Raw genomic sequence first — 15,392 nt, forward strand, 5'->3', positions numbered from 1 at the left:
TACTTTATTTTTTCTAACGATAAATGCTGATTAGGAGAAGAAAATTCCCCAGGGGCATTATAAGTCCTAACACCACGAAAAATTGGTATAATATTATTGGTGCAATCTAATAACAAGTTTCAAATTTAGTATTGTTAACTAAACATAATATGATATTTCACGTAGTATTGATCTTGTAAAATAACAATATACTAAAAAGTAATGATAGTAACTAACACTACATAAAGATTATTATCGGTGCATCCTGATATAAATTTATATAATTTAATATAATAATTAATATTGACTATCAGTAACTATAAAATTGGTACAGCAACAATATTCTCAAATATATGATATGAATAGTGGAATGTTAGAGAAAAAATTTGACGTAATAAGAATAGTGTTATAATAATAATATTAAGAAAAATTAGTTGGGGGAGGAAAGGAAGAAAGAAAGAAGAGACCCACGCATGGCCCGGTTTGATAGACAAAATTCTCAATAAGCAACTAAGCCAAAAACGTAAGCTGTACGCATATTCGACGTGCCCTCGATCAATGCCGACCTGTACATGTCCCGCCACCACCATCCCCACATTTCCACATACTACTATTATTATTATTATTATTATTATCATAATCTCATTTCAATACCTTTCCATTCCTCTGCGCCTCCATGGCTAACCTGCGCACCAGGAGACTACTCACGAATCCCACCCCACCTCCCTCTCCCATCCCTACCGGCAAAGGATCTCGCTCCGCCTCAAACGAGCCCTTCGCCCGCTTTCTTCACGACTCCCTCCGCGTCCCCGGTCTCGCCTTACCGCCTTCTTACCCAGTAGACCCAACCCATCGTACTCGTCCCACTCCTGAGGTGGTAGATCTCCGAGGCGGACGCGGAGGTTGTGGCGATCGGATTCGGGATTCGGGTAAGAAGTTTGGGTTGGTTCGGATCAGCGGTCACGGGATTTCGGTGGATGAGTTGAAATGGTTGTTGATTCAAGGCGGTGAATGGGATTCTGAAGAGTGTAGTAGTGATGTGTTGCGAAGAAGGAATGGGAATCGGAAAGAGGAGATGTTGTGGGTTTCTTCTCCGACTGAACGAACGCAGTCTATTCTGAATTGGGCAGATGATCCGAAGTATCGGGTGCTAAGGTAAACCCGAAACCTTTGCTATTTTTTCTTTTGGGCTGGGCCTGTGGCCCATTTGCTTAGAAATAGTATTATGATTGTCAATAATTTAATTCTTATTATGTACCGAGTAACTAGTACATTCAGAAAAAGTATATACTAGTTTTGTATCAAGAAAAACTCAATTACTCTAGAAAAGTAATGTTAAAATTATAAATTTCAAAATAAAATTTGTTATGAAACTTTTTCTATCAAAATAGGTGAAGTGGACAATAGTACAGTACCATTAGGAAGGAAATGATATTTTTACAACTACTATTCAAAATAAAAGTTTTACGATCAATAAAGTAAGATTAATGGTTGTAATAACATTGGTATTCTATTCTGCAAAATAAAATTATAAAGACTTAAAAAAACTTATTCCAAAAAGTAATCAGCAAATAACAAATCTATTTTTTGTCAAAAAAAAAAAGAAGAAGAAATCTATTTATCAGATTGTCTATAATTTATATCCTTATCAACCAAAATGCTTATTATTTTATATAAGATACAAGCAATGTACAATATATACGTTTGTTGAGTTTTATTTATAAAATTTATTAATTGTTTTTATTAAATTTATATAAATTTCAAATAAATATCTTATTTTAATTAAATAATTTATTTATTTTTGTTTAAGTTTATATTAGTTCTAATTTTTGAATTTGGGAGTGACAACAAGAGATTATATATTATATGTTGAGATTATATATTATATGTTTAATGTAATATTAAATATTATAGGTGGATTTTAAATTTAAGTTTTTTGCTATTTTTTTTTAAAAAACACAATTTGTTGCTAATTGACAGTAGATTATATTATATGTTTAATATGATATTTTCTAATAAGTGAGTTTAAATTTAATTAAATTTTATTTAAGTTATAAATTATATGATTTTATTATTCTTAAATGATTATCATTGTAAAATATCTCAAAAATATCATATTTTAATTTGTTTAATTATTTATTATTTTTAAATAATTATCATGCTAAACTATCTCAAAAATATCATATTTTAATTTGTTTAATTATTTGTTATTTTAAAATAATTATTACTGTAAAATATCTCAAAAATATTTTATTTTAATTTTTTTTCATTTTTAATTTTATTTTATTTAAGTTTAAGTATTTACAAAGTACAGTTAAATATAATAATATTCTGTTAAATATAAGAATATTTCGTTAAAGTTAATAATAAAAAATAAAAAACTCTTAAAAGCAAGAATTTTCGTTATCTACACATTTATTATATAGAAGAGATATATAAATAAAATTGCTTCTTGATTGAAAAATCATGTTACTTTAATATCTCCCATATCACCAACAATACTTAGGTAAGATGGGATAGATATGTGTTTATTAGTTAGCTAATTATTTATGTATTATTTTTTGACAAGTAATTAAATATACATTTTATCAAGAGTAACTGATCAAGATAGGTTTTATTTTTCCTTTTTTTAATGTTACTTTAAAAACGATACATACTAATTCTTTGTAAATAGCCTTCCAAAAAGGGTGACGAGTCTATCGGGAAGATTATAAGAATTCATGGAAGAATTTTACAAAAAATCACTATTTTGCCAAATGTCTGTTTGTTAGTGTCATTTGGATGTTTGGGGCATATGCTCAGAAATTTTTTTCTAAACAACAATGTAAAAAAGCTTCGAGTTGTTGTTTGAGAAATCTTTAACTAAAAAAAATTGCATTCAATGATTCAAATAAGGTGTAAGATGTTACTAACAAAATGCTAAAATTGTTGTTGAGATGGCTTTGCATGCATAAATATTTGGTTCTTTTTCTATCTTTTTATTCGCAGCGAAAACATGAAGAATATTGGGAGTAAACTTGAAGCGATTGCTGAGAAAGTTTGTCAAATTTTGTTGGAGGATGGCAGAAACCAAGTAAACGATGAGAAAATAATGTTCGACGGAAAAGAGTCTGTTACCTACTTGTACAGACACAATCACCAACAAAGCTCCATGGATCAAACCCAAATAACTTTAAACAATAATGAGAATGGAACCCAATTGTGTTTGATCCTCCACCTTTTCATTGAGCATTGCCAAATTTATGTTCAATCAGAAGCAGATCATCTCTATTTTGATGCAGGTCCAGAGACACTAGTTGTCACTATTGGGAAACAACTACAGGTAACTTGGGTTTTTCTTTGTAACCTTATTTTAAATGATTGTGATGGCTAAAATAGGTCTGTTGTATTCCATTTCACACACAATAGGTGGAAGGAGCCTTTAAACCTTACTCCAATCTACTATAGTAACCATCAACATACTCACTCAAACTCTCTTAAAACATTAGCCAAGATTCTCCCAATACAAGCTCTAAACGCCCATGGCAAGAACCTCATACTACTCAGTACAAACTTCTCATGACCCTTGAAACTTAGAACCAAAAGGGAGAGAACACTATTAGAGAAAAACATTCTCAACGTCAATTCATAGCTGAAGCCAAAATTATTAGGCGTCAATTGGCATCGGTTTGCAACTGACGCCAACATTGATAAGTCCAAGTGTCATAAAAAGTAGCGTGGCACATCAATTAACTCCTTTGACCAATGTTATTGGGTGACATTAGTTTAAAAGTTAGTTTTAGTCGCAGAAAAGTTACGAATATCAAAACTTAAATAGGACTTCAACCCAAAGAGAATTAAAGCACAAAGTTGAAGCTATATTATTAGTTTTATTTTCTTAGAAGTAGGTCGTTTGCCTAATCTTACAATATTTAGGGATTAGAAAACTATAACAATTTCTACGTAGGTACCCAAAAATGACTCATACATGAGGTTTTATGGGAGTATTGATTATCTGATCTACTTTTTTTAGAATCTAGATAATTAGATCATCTTCAATACAAGATGTAAATTTTGTGTCAAATTTAACATAAAATAAAATAAAGTTATATTTGGCCTAATATTTAACACAAAAATATACAATATTTAACACAAGATGCAAATTAACACAAAAAGTCAATAATTCATTTAATATTTATTAACAATATACAAAAATTAATTATTTTATTATTTTTTATTAAACTAATTTCTGTACTCCAAAAAATTTGTCATTAAAATAACTAAAAATGATATATAGTTAGTTATTAATTATAATAATTAGTGGTAATATGATAAATAAATAAAATAATATTTATTGATGTGCCAAATTTGGCACAACTTTTAGCATGTGCCAAATTTGACACACTTTTTGGAACATCATTGGGGTCATATTTTTTGTAAGACCATCTTCAATGTGAGATGTAAATAGTGTGTTATATTTGGCACAAAAAATCAATATATTATATATTTAACACAATTTTTAGCATTATGCTCAAATGCACAATTGTAAAAACTGTTATAAAATTTAATATTTCATTAATGTTAATTTGATATTTATTGAAAATATACAAAAAAAGTAATCATTTTTGTTTATATTTTATTGTTGATAGTATAAGATAATAATAAAATAATAATATTTAATGCAAATAGATAAAAACAATACTAAAATAATAAAAATGACATAAAAGTAAATGAAATAGTGTAGCATTGTGGTGATGCAAAATATGCACCATGTTATATTGTGTGTCGAATTTGGCCAAACTTCTAGCATGTGTCAAATTTGACACAACTTTTGGTACACTATTAGAGCAAGTTTTTTGTAAAGTAAGCTATATTTTAGCAATGCATCACAAATTTGGCACTCCATTGGAGATGCTCTAAGGTGTGCTAAATATAGCATTGCACCAGTTTTTTTGGCACTCAGAGATACTCTTGGTTATAACTTTTAAACTTAATCAACCAATAATGCCAATAACTAATTCAACAATTAACTCAAGTTAATAAAAGTCTTAACAGTATCTCTAAGCAGTGTTTATTGGTGGTGATTGTAGGAATGGAGTCTCCAAGATGATTTCAAGCGTGTTATTGGGAAAATGATTTTTGTACCAGCTGGCATTTATGAAGCCCCAGATTACTCTTTCTCCATAAAACTCAACTACTTTTCTTCAAATTCAAATAAAGTGTTACAAAGAAATATTGGTAAGACAATCTCCATCGGTGATCAGATCGTAATAGCAATCGTCATCACTCTCCTATACAAAATTTTCATGCTTCTAACATCAAAGATTGCTGGAGTATAGTTTTGGAGTGTCTTGGTATACCATGACACACATCTATCTAGTACTCCTCTTTTTATTTTTTTGGTGGTACAGGTTTGGTGTGATCAATTTATTTTCTTTTTCTTACTCTGAAAGTTAAGTTTATGGAAAGGGTCCCCCTTGATGTATTCGGGACCTGTGAATGGCATGGCTTGAAGGATTGAGTGAAAGTTTGATTATACACAAAAAAAAAAAAAAAAAAAAACACTTGTACAAATCTTCATAGTACTGGTTTTATATGTAAAAAAAAGAAAAGGTTAGAAAGAAATTTGATGTATAGGCTTAGTGATGCACATGGGACGGGGAATTGGCAGGGAGTGTTCCCCGTCCCCGTCCCCATCCCCATTTATATTTATAATCCCCGTCTCCGCCCCATTGTCACTTATTCCTCGTTGGGGGCGGGGGTGGGGAATCTCCTATTAGGGTGGAGAATCCTTACAGGGAACCTATTTATTTAAAAAAATAAATTTTAAAATAAAAGTCATAAATTATAAGTAAATTAAAATATTTCACAATATTTATTATTTAAAAATATTAAACATTATCCTAAATAAAATTTAAAATATTAAAAAAAATTACTACTATACTACAATAACACATAAGGAAAGATATAAAATACATATAAAATATTACAAAAATATATAAAAATTTAAACGATGCTTCGTCGAAGCGGGGAGTGCTATCCCCATCCCCGTCCCCGTCCCATTTAACATTTGGGGATTGAAAATTATCTTCATCCCCGCTTCGTTCCCCATTTAGATGAGGATTCCCCGCTCCATTAAGGAAAATTAGTCATTGGACTGTTAGGTATGTCAAAGGATACATGTGGTGATAGCCGATTGGGTCAACTTAATTTTTATTTATTAAATATATTGAAAATCATTAAAAATTTATTTTTAAAAAAATAATTAATTTAAAATAATAAAAATCAATAAATTAAAAATAAATCAATTAAAAAAAAGTAAAATCTTAAATTAACTAACAAAGTTCCAAACCTAAAATTTAGCTAATAAAAATTGAAAAACTAAATCAAATTTTTTTTAAAAAAAACATAGTTTTTCATCTTCAACCTTCTGATGTTCAATTTTTTTTTCATTTTTAAGATGTTCTATTGTAGAGTCCAAGAACTTTACTTAGCTAATTGTTTAGTAGTATTATAGTATGTTTAGTGTTATCATTGTTACTTTGGATTTTTGGTTCAGACCGGGAGTTATTTGGACACTCATAGTAGTACTTATAGATTTTCTAAGTTTAACCTATAGTTTAAGAATATTAAGTATAACCTAAGGTTTGATTAATGTGACTGATATTAAGGATTATATTATTATATTATAAGGTTTAGACATCAACCAATAGGATTTTAAGCACATGTTTTGAATGGTAATTAAGGATTAAGTATTTTTGAGGATTAAATTAAATAAGGGTAAAAGTTTGAATGTATAGGGTCAGTCAGCAGCTTTGAGCACGTTGAGGGCTTAGTCAAGGCTGTTTAATCCATTCAAACTTAGCTAAAAATGTGTAAATTCGTGTTTAAATATTCTGCGTATGCCGATATATCGCAGCTATAGGGGGCGATATGTCGCAGCACGTAGATACGGAAAACACGAATCGATGCACGGTCGCCTCGGGAACAAAGGTCCAGGCGATATATCGCCTATAGGGGGTGATATATCGCCTCCACCAGCATGAATTCAAATACATTTGAATTCTTTTCCCTTCAGCCATTCAAACTCCTTCAACAGTCCAGCATCTTCTGAACGAGTCTTCAGCCTCTGCTGAACGATTATTCAAATGATTTTCACCTAAAAAGCCATTATTTTTATTCAAGTAAAATCAAGATATTTTCATTCCCAAACTCTATAAATAGGACCTAGTACCCAGCCATTATTCACCATTTGCTCTAAGTTCAGAGGCTGCTAGTGTTAAGTGAGTGTGAGAGTGTAAACACTTGGTTTGGGGAAAAAACTATAAGCTTAAACATCATAAGCTTATCAAACACTTTGGGAAGTAAGTGAGTGCTATAGTATTTCGGTGGATGTTAGATTGATCTTGCAATCTTTGAGGTAAACCCAAAACTCTAGTTCTTTTCTGTATTTTTATGTTATTTCCTTTCTCAAAACCTTCTACTCAGTCCCCTAACCTTATTCTTATTTTGGTTAGGGAATCCAAGCTTTTAAGCATATAAGTCGGTAAGTATGTTTTCTATGGTTTAGTCTTTCCATCTCTTTCATTTCATCTCCTTTCTTTAGACTTACTCTTTCTTATGGTTTTAGGAGTGTTCCAACAATCCCAACTCAGTCCATAATCTCGGTAACTTTGGTAAGGAAAATAGGCTAGAATCTACATGTTTATGATTATGCTATTTTATGTGTTATGTTTTCATATGTTATATGTTATTGATGTGTATGTTGTAGGCTTGGGCATATGCCTATTTGACTAACAAGACCCCAAAAGGATTGTGGGCATAAGCCTATTTAGCTGGTAGGACCCCACTAATCTCATGGGCATAAGCTTGTTTAGTCTATGGGACCCCAAGTAATAATGGCCATTATAATAAGTGAATTATGTGTTATGATATGTCTTTATATTTTATTATGAAATTATGTATATGACTATGTGTTAGGTTTTCCTTGCTGGGCATTAGGCTCACTCCTTTCTGTTTATGTGCAGGAAAATAAGTTTAGAGGCGGTAAGATTCGTGACGCTTGGAGAATGTGTATCGATGATGAATGGAGTCAAGGGGCCGAGTGTTATTCGATTCGAGGATATAGTCTCCTTTTATGTTTTTATGGTTTTTATGTGTATTTTCCGCATTATTATGTAATGTCTTTTATTTTAAATCTTATTTTGTTTTAAAGACAATGGGATCCCAAAATCCTTCTTAGTATTCTGTTTATTTGTAAATAACTCTTATTTTCAAGTTACTCAATAAATTATGGTATTTTCGTAAAAATGTAAGTTTTATGTATAGTTTCGATAATGGTCCAATTAGTCTAGATTAGTGGGTCATTACAGTTGGTATCAGAGAAAACGGTTCCTTCGCATGAAGTTCTCCTCGATACACATGCTCAAAGCTCCGAATCGAACCGCCAAGTAAGTGTTTAAGTTACAAGTTACAAGTTACTTTGTGTATGTGTATAGCTAACAACTTTAGTGTTTGTGTTTCAGTTAAAAATGAATGGAGCTTTAACCTACCAAGATATCCGAGCCATTAAGGCCTTAAAAAGAATAAGGGAGCCAAGAAACACCGTAGGAGCCTTAGAAAGGATTACACGAAGGTTGCTTTTGTTTCACCAAGCAATAGGTGGCCTTCAAGAGGCTAAACAAATAATGCTAAGATCAACAGAACAATATGTATTAGTGATTAGGTTGTTTAAAGATTTCCATCCTGTAATAGCAGCCTTAGAAGAAATATGGGAAGAAATGAATGATGAGGATGAGTCACCATTAGCAATGAGATACTATTTCCTCTTAGTTAGGTTCACCGCAAAATTTGAATTTCAATTCACCAAGGAGCAAAAGAATAGGATTCTCACAAACCTTCCTAGAGGGCATTTTGATGCTCATGATAATGATGACTATGAGGCTATAGATGATGATATGTTAGATGACGGATCGGATGTAGAAGATCCCGATTTTTAGATTAGTAGTTTTTATTTGTTTTATTTACTTTTATGTTATGATTGTAATAAGTGAAATTGTTTTCCAAATAAATAAACATGCTATTTGAATATCATGTGTGAGTTTGAATTTTTTTTTCACAATCATAATAAATACTAAATAAAATGAATAATGACTGAGTTCGGTGAGGGTGGATACGAATCAATGAACCTGGTTTCCTTGTTGAGAGTTAGGGGGCCTTAGTAGTGGGAACGATTTTACTGATCCCAGCCCTCCCTCAATATGGTTAACTTTGGAACAAAGATAAGTTTCGAGCCTGAGAATTAAGTCATATAGGATGATTAGAAACACACTTAGAAAATAAATATGACTTGTTTTTCTAAGTATAGAAACCCACTCTAATAATAAATAAAAACCTATATAATTTTTCATAAAAAGTCATAATAAATAGGTCCGAGACATGTTTGTTTTAGAATAAGTTTTTGCCTTAGAGCCTATTAGGAAAAAGTTCTAACATGTTTCTTTTAACTGTTAGAACTCTGCTACGATGTCTCTCCGAAGATCTGCTTGCACCAACGGGAACGCTTCCAACGATGTTCCAGCGACCAATGCGGTCCCTACCGTTCGCCGAAGGAGAGTACGTGTTACTGCTCGCCGCAACGCACCGGCACAGCCAGCTGACAACACTGCAGAGATTGCCAGACTACGACAGCAAGTCGAGGAACTTCTGCAGCAACAACGCCAGCAGGCTCAATCTCAGCCTCAGCCTCCGCCACAGCCGCAGCCGCAGCCACAGCCAATGGCCCCAGCACCCCAACAAGTTGGTCTGTATGGGGGATGGCCTATGACGAACTACGCTCCTTATCCTGTTCAGCACATGGAGCCAGTGTACGAAAGGTTCCGCAAGCAGCACGCTCCGAACTTCGAAGGGACTACGGACCCCTTTGAAGCAGAAGAATGGCTAAGGAATGTGGAGCCGATCCTAGCCCACATGAACCTCAATAATGCTGACCGCATATCCTGCGTCTCATCTTTACTCAAGAAAGATGCCAGGATATGGTGGGATTTGGTCCAACAATCCCACGATGCTGCCACTATGACATGGACCCGATTTGTGGAGCTCTTCCACAAGAAGTACTACAATTCAGCAGTGCTTGCTACGAGAGTTGAGGAGTTCACCAATCTGAAGCAAGGGAACTTAACAGTGGCGGAATATGCTCGTCAGTTTGATCGCTTAGCCAAGTTCGCGGCAGAGTTAGTTCCGACCGATTATCTAAGGGTGAACAAGTTTGTTAGAGGACTTCGCCCGAAGATCGAGATGGGGGTTAAACTAGCAAACCCGGGAAACACTTCATATGCCGACGTTCTTGAGACGGCAATTGAAGTAGAAAGGTTGCAAGCCAACGTGAGCAAAGAAGAAGCCAGCAGCCGGAACCTAGGCAGCAGAGCCAACCTCAGGCCAGTCGGAACAACAATCAGTCCAGCAACAGTCAGTTCAACAACAACGGTAACGGACAGAAGAGAAGGCATCCTGACAACAAGCAAGCCGACAACAATAAAAGGGCACGACCAAATAATGGGGGAAATAGGTCGGGCTATGTGGAATACCCGTCCTGTGCCAAATGTCAGAAGAAGCACCCCGGAGAATGCCGTGCCAACACCAAGGAGTGTTTCAATTGTGGTCAAGAGGGGCATCGCAAGAAAGATTGTCCTCAGCAAAAGCCGGAAGGAAAGAAGGACGAAAAGATGGTTCCTGCTCGGGTTTTTGCTTTAACCCAAGGAGAGGCGGATGCTAGCAACAAGGTGGTCACAGGTCAGGTTTCCATCCTCAATAAATTATGTCATGTATTATTTGATTCGGGAGCCACCCATTCGTATATTTCGTTAGGAATGATAGATAAACTAGACAAACCTAGTGAAAGATTTAGAACTAGGTTTGCAACCGAGTTGCCTTCGGGCAAAGTAGTTCTATCATCACGAATTGTACGAGGCGTACCAATCAAGATTGAGGACAAGGAACTAGAAGGAGACCTGATAGAGCTGGTGATCAAAGACTTCGACGTCATACTAGGCATGGATTGGCTAGCACGGCATGGCGCAACGATCGACTGCAGACGCAAGAAGGTGACATTCGATACTCCTGACGGCCAGAAACTGTGCTTCATGGGACAAGCTTCAGGACTACGCACACCGTTAGTGTCATCTCTCAAAGCTCAGAGAATGATGGAGAAAGGATGCCAAGCATTCTTAGCCAACATCACGAATGTGGAGAAGGAGACATCACTCAAAGTTGGAGATGTTCGAGTTATACAAGAATTTCCAGAAGTTTTCCCCGATGACTTGCCAGGATTGCCGCCAACTAGAGAAATAGACTTCACGATAGAATTAGTACCCGGCACCGAGCCTATCTCTAAGGCACCATACCGGATGGCACCTACGGAACTCAAGGAGTTAAAGACACAGCTACAAGAACTCCTAGACTTGGGTTTCATTAGGCCAAGCCATTCACCATGGGGAGCTCCGGTACTATTCGTGAAGAAGAAGGACGGAAGTATGCGCATGTGCATAGACTACCGAGAACTGAATAAAGTAACAATTAAGAACAAATACCCGCTACCTCGGATTGATGATTTGTTTGATCAACTCCGAGGCGCAACTGTATTTTCTAAGATCGATCTACGGTCCAGGTATCATCAGCTCAAGGTAAAGGGAGGAGATATCCCTAAGACAGCCTTTAGGACTCGTTATGGACATTACGAGTTCTTGGTAATGTCTTTTGGTCTTACTAACGCGCCAGCCGCGTTTATGGACTTAATGAATAGGGTCTTCAAGGACTACTTGGATAAATTCGTCGTTGTGTTCATCGACGACATTTTAATTTACTCCAAGGATGAAGTGGAGCACGAGGAACACTTGAGGATAATTTTGACGCGATTGAAGGAGCACCAACTCTACGCGAAGTTCAAGAAATGCGAGTTTTGGCTCTCACAAGTGGCGTTCCTCGGGCACATCATATCGAAAGACGGAGTTGCAGTAGATCCATCGAAGGTAGAGGCCGTGAAAGATTGGCCTAGACCAAAGAACGCGTCGGAAGTAAGAAGCTTCTTAGGGCTAGCAGGTTACTATAGAAAGTTTGTAGAGGGCTTTTCTAAGATAGCCACTCCACTCACCAACCTGACCCGGAAGCAACAAAAGTTTAACTGGAATGATAAGTGTGAGGAAAGCTTCCAGTTGCTTAAGGATAAGCTTTGCTCAACACCAGTACTTAGTGTCCCAACACCCAACGACAAGTTCGTTGTCTACTGTGATGCATCAAAGTTAGGATTGGGATGCGTACTGATGCAAAATGACAAGATGATAGCCTACGCGTCACGTCAGTTAAAGGAGTATGAACAACGCTATCCAACTCACGATATGGAGTTGGCAGCGGTGGTCTTTGCGTTAAAAATCTGGCGCCATTATCTTTACGGAGAACGGTGCGAGATTTATACGGACCACAAAAGTTTAAAATACTTCTTTACTCAGAAGGAGCTTAACATGAGGCAACGCAGGTGGTTAGAGTTAGTAAAGGATTACGACTGCGAAATCCTATACCACCCGGGGAAGGCAAACGTAGTTGCCGATGCACTTAGCCGAAAAAGTTATGGGAACTTAGCAGCCTTATCCGGAATAGAAAAGCCACTGCAACAAGAGCTTATCAGTGCCGGAATAGAAGTGGTTGTAGGCAAGCTGGCTAACTTGTCTATCCAATCGAATCTGCTAGAAGACATACGAAATGGTAAGAGACATGATGATTCACTAGCAACGCACATGGATGCAGTCAGAGAAGGCAAGACTACAGATTTCTCAATATCCAGTCAAGGTTTATTGTGATATAAGGATCGAGTATGCGTGCCAGACAATCAGAGTATTAAGAAGACGATCCTAGAAGAAGCGCACAATACTCCGTACTCAGTTCATCCAGGGTCTACCAAGATGACTCATGACATCAAGGCAGTCTATTGGTGGCCAGGGATGAAGAAGGACATAGCGGAGTATGTATCTAAGTGTCTGGTATGCCAGCAAGTGAAGGCGGAGCATCAGCGGCCTGCAGGATTATTGCAACCGCTTAGCATACCGGAGTGGAAGTGGGACGATATAGCCATGGACTTCGTGACGGGTCTGCCAAAGACAAATAAGCAGCATGATTCTGCTTGGATAGTCATAGATAGACTAACCAAGTCGGCTCATTTTCTGCCTGTTAAGACTTCTTATACGGCAGACCAATATGCAGACATCTACATCCAAGAGATTGTACGATTGCATGGAATCCCCAAGACGATAGTATCAGATAGAGGATCAGTGTTTATGTCAAGATTTTGGAGAAGCTTACAGCAAGCCATGGGTACTAAGTTAAGTCTTAGTACAGCTTTCCATCCTCAGACAGATGGGCAGTCAGAGCGTACGATTCAGATTTTAGAGGATATGCTACGCGCATGTGTACTTGACTTCGGAGGATCGTGGAACAAGTACTTACCGCTGATCGAGTTCTCGTACAACAATAGCTACCAGTCGACGATCGAGATGGCACCTTATGAGTTGCTATATGGAAGAAGGTGCCGATCACCGTTACACTGGGACGAGGTAGGAGAAAGGCAGCTTCTAGGGCCCGAAGCTGTTAGGCAAGCTCAAGAAGCAGTAACGCTTATTAGACAGCGTATGCTTGCTGCTCAAAGCCGACAGAAAAGCTATGCAGATACCAAGAGACGCGATGTGGAGTTCCAAGTTGGAGATCAAGTCTTCCTGAAGATATCTCCTATGAAGGGTGTCAAGCGGTTCGGGAAGAAAGGCAAGCTCAGTCCCCGATTCTTAGGTCCTTTTGAGATATTGGACAAAGTGGGACCAGTTGCGTATAGACTAGCCCTACCGCCAGCACTAGCCGATAGTCACAACGTCTTCCACATCTCGATGTTACGCAAGTATGTGTCAGACCCATCTCACGTCCTCAAGTACGACACCATAGCACTCCAGAAGGACTTAAGTTACGAGGAACGACCGGTTAGCATCCTAGATAGGGGGATGAAGCAGTTACGGTCCAAGAGCTTTCCTATAGTTAAAGTCCTATGGAGCAATAGTTCTGAACGCGAGGCAACGTGGGAGTTGGAAGAGGACATGCAGAGCCGGTATCCGGAGTTATTTGGTAAGTAAATTTCGAGGACGGAATTCTTTTTAGTAGGGGAGAATTGTAGAGTCCAAGAACTTTACTTAGCTAATTGTTTAGTAGTATTATAGTATGTTTAGTGTTATCATTGTTACTTTGGATTTTTGGTTCAGACCGGGAGTTATTTGGACACTCATAGTAGTACTTATAGATTTTCTAAGTTTAACCTATAGTTTAAGAATATTAAGTATAACCTAAGGTTTGATTAATGTGACTGATATTAAGGATTATATTATTATATTATAAGGTTTAGACATCAACCAATAGGATTTTAAGCACATGTTTTGAATGGTAATTATGGATTAAGTATTTTTGAGGATTAAATTAAATAAGGGTAAAAGTTTGAATGTATAGGGTCAGTCAGCAGCTTTGAGCACGTTGAGGGCTTAGTCAAGGCTGTTTAATCCATTCAAACTTAGCTAAAAATGTGTAAATTCGTGTTTAAATATTCTGCGTATGCCGATATATCGCAGCTATAGGGGGCGATATGTCGCAGCACGTAGATACGGAAAACACGAATCGATGCACGGTCGCCTCGGGAACAAAGGTCCAGGCGATATATCGCCTATAGGGGGCGATATATCGCCTCCACCAGCATGAATTCAAATACATTTGAATTCTTTTCCCTTCAGCCATTCAAACTCCTTCAACAGTCCAGCATCTTCTGAACGAGTCTTCAGCCTCTGCTGAACGATTATTCAAATGATTTTCACCTAAAAAGCCATTATTTTTATTCAAGTAAAATCAAGATATTTTCATTCCCAAACTCTATAAATAGGACCTAGTACCCAGCCATTATTCACCATTTGCTCTAAGTTCAGAGGCTGCTAGTGTTAAGTGAGTGTGAGAGTGTAAACACTTGGTTTGGGGAAAAAACTATAAGCTTAAACATCATAAGCTTATCAAACACTTTGGGAAGTAAGTGAGTGCTATAGTATTTCGGTGGATGTTAGATTGATCTTGCAATCTTTGAGGTAAACCCAAAACTCTAGTTCTTTTCTGTATTTTTATGTTATTTCCTTTCTCAAAACCTTCTACTCAGTCCCCTAACCTTATTCTTATTTTGGTTAGGGAATCCAAGCTTTTAAGCATATAAGTCGGTAAGTATGTTTTCTATGGTTTAGTCTTTCCATCTCTTTCATTTCATCTCCTTTCTTTAGACTTACTCTTTCTTATGGTTTTAGGAGTGTTCCAACAATCCCAACTCAGTCCATAATCTCGGTAACTTTGGTAAGGAAAATAGGCTAGAATCTACA

The 15,392-nt window shown here is 36.3% G+C and overlaps 1 protein-coding gene across 2 annotated transcripts; it reads left to right on the top strand.

Moving 5' to 3' along the window:
* The first annotated feature begins 365 nt into the window (after positions 1 to 365).
* LOC133800709 (uncharacterized) lies at positions 366 to 8,268 on the top strand. Of its 2 annotated transcripts, XM_062238743.1 has the most exons (4): positions 366 to 1,134; positions 2,968 to 3,301; positions 5,049 to 5,196; positions 7,986 to 8,268. In XM_062238743.1, exons 1-4 carry the CDS (start codon positions 656 to 658, stop codon positions 7,991 to 7,993), a joined length of 969 nt encoding a protein of 322 aa, XP_062094727.1. In that variant the 5' UTR covers positions 366 to 655; the 3' UTR covers positions 7,994 to 8,268. The 2 variants fall into 2 exon arrangements, with proteins under 2 accessions (XP_062094727.1, XP_062094726.1); XM_062238742.1 differs by lacking the exon at positions 7,986 to 8,268 and having other exon boundaries at positions 5,049 to 5,540.
* The last annotated feature ends 7,124 nt before the right edge of the window (positions 8,269 to 15,392 follow it).

The sequence above is a fragment of the Humulus lupulus genome, chromosome 9 (genome assembly GCF_963169125.1).
Source record: "Humulus lupulus chromosome 9, drHumLupu1.1, whole genome shotgun sequence".
NCBI lineage: Eukaryota > Viridiplantae > Streptophyta > Magnoliopsida > Rosales > Cannabaceae > Humulus > Humulus lupulus.

Coding starts and splice junctions, on each gene's coding strand:
- LOC133800709 (XM_062238742.1), top strand. CDS start 656: ATGGCTAACCTGCGCACCAGGAGACTACTCACGAATCCCACCCCACCT. Junction 1,135..2,967: donor CCGAAGTATCGGGTGCTAAG/GTAAACCCGAAA, acceptor TTTTATTCGCAG/CGAAAACATGAAGAATATTG. Junction 3,302..5,048: donor CTATTGGGAAACAACTACAG/GTAACTTGGGTT, acceptor TGGTGATTGTAG/GAATGGAGTCTCCAAGATGA.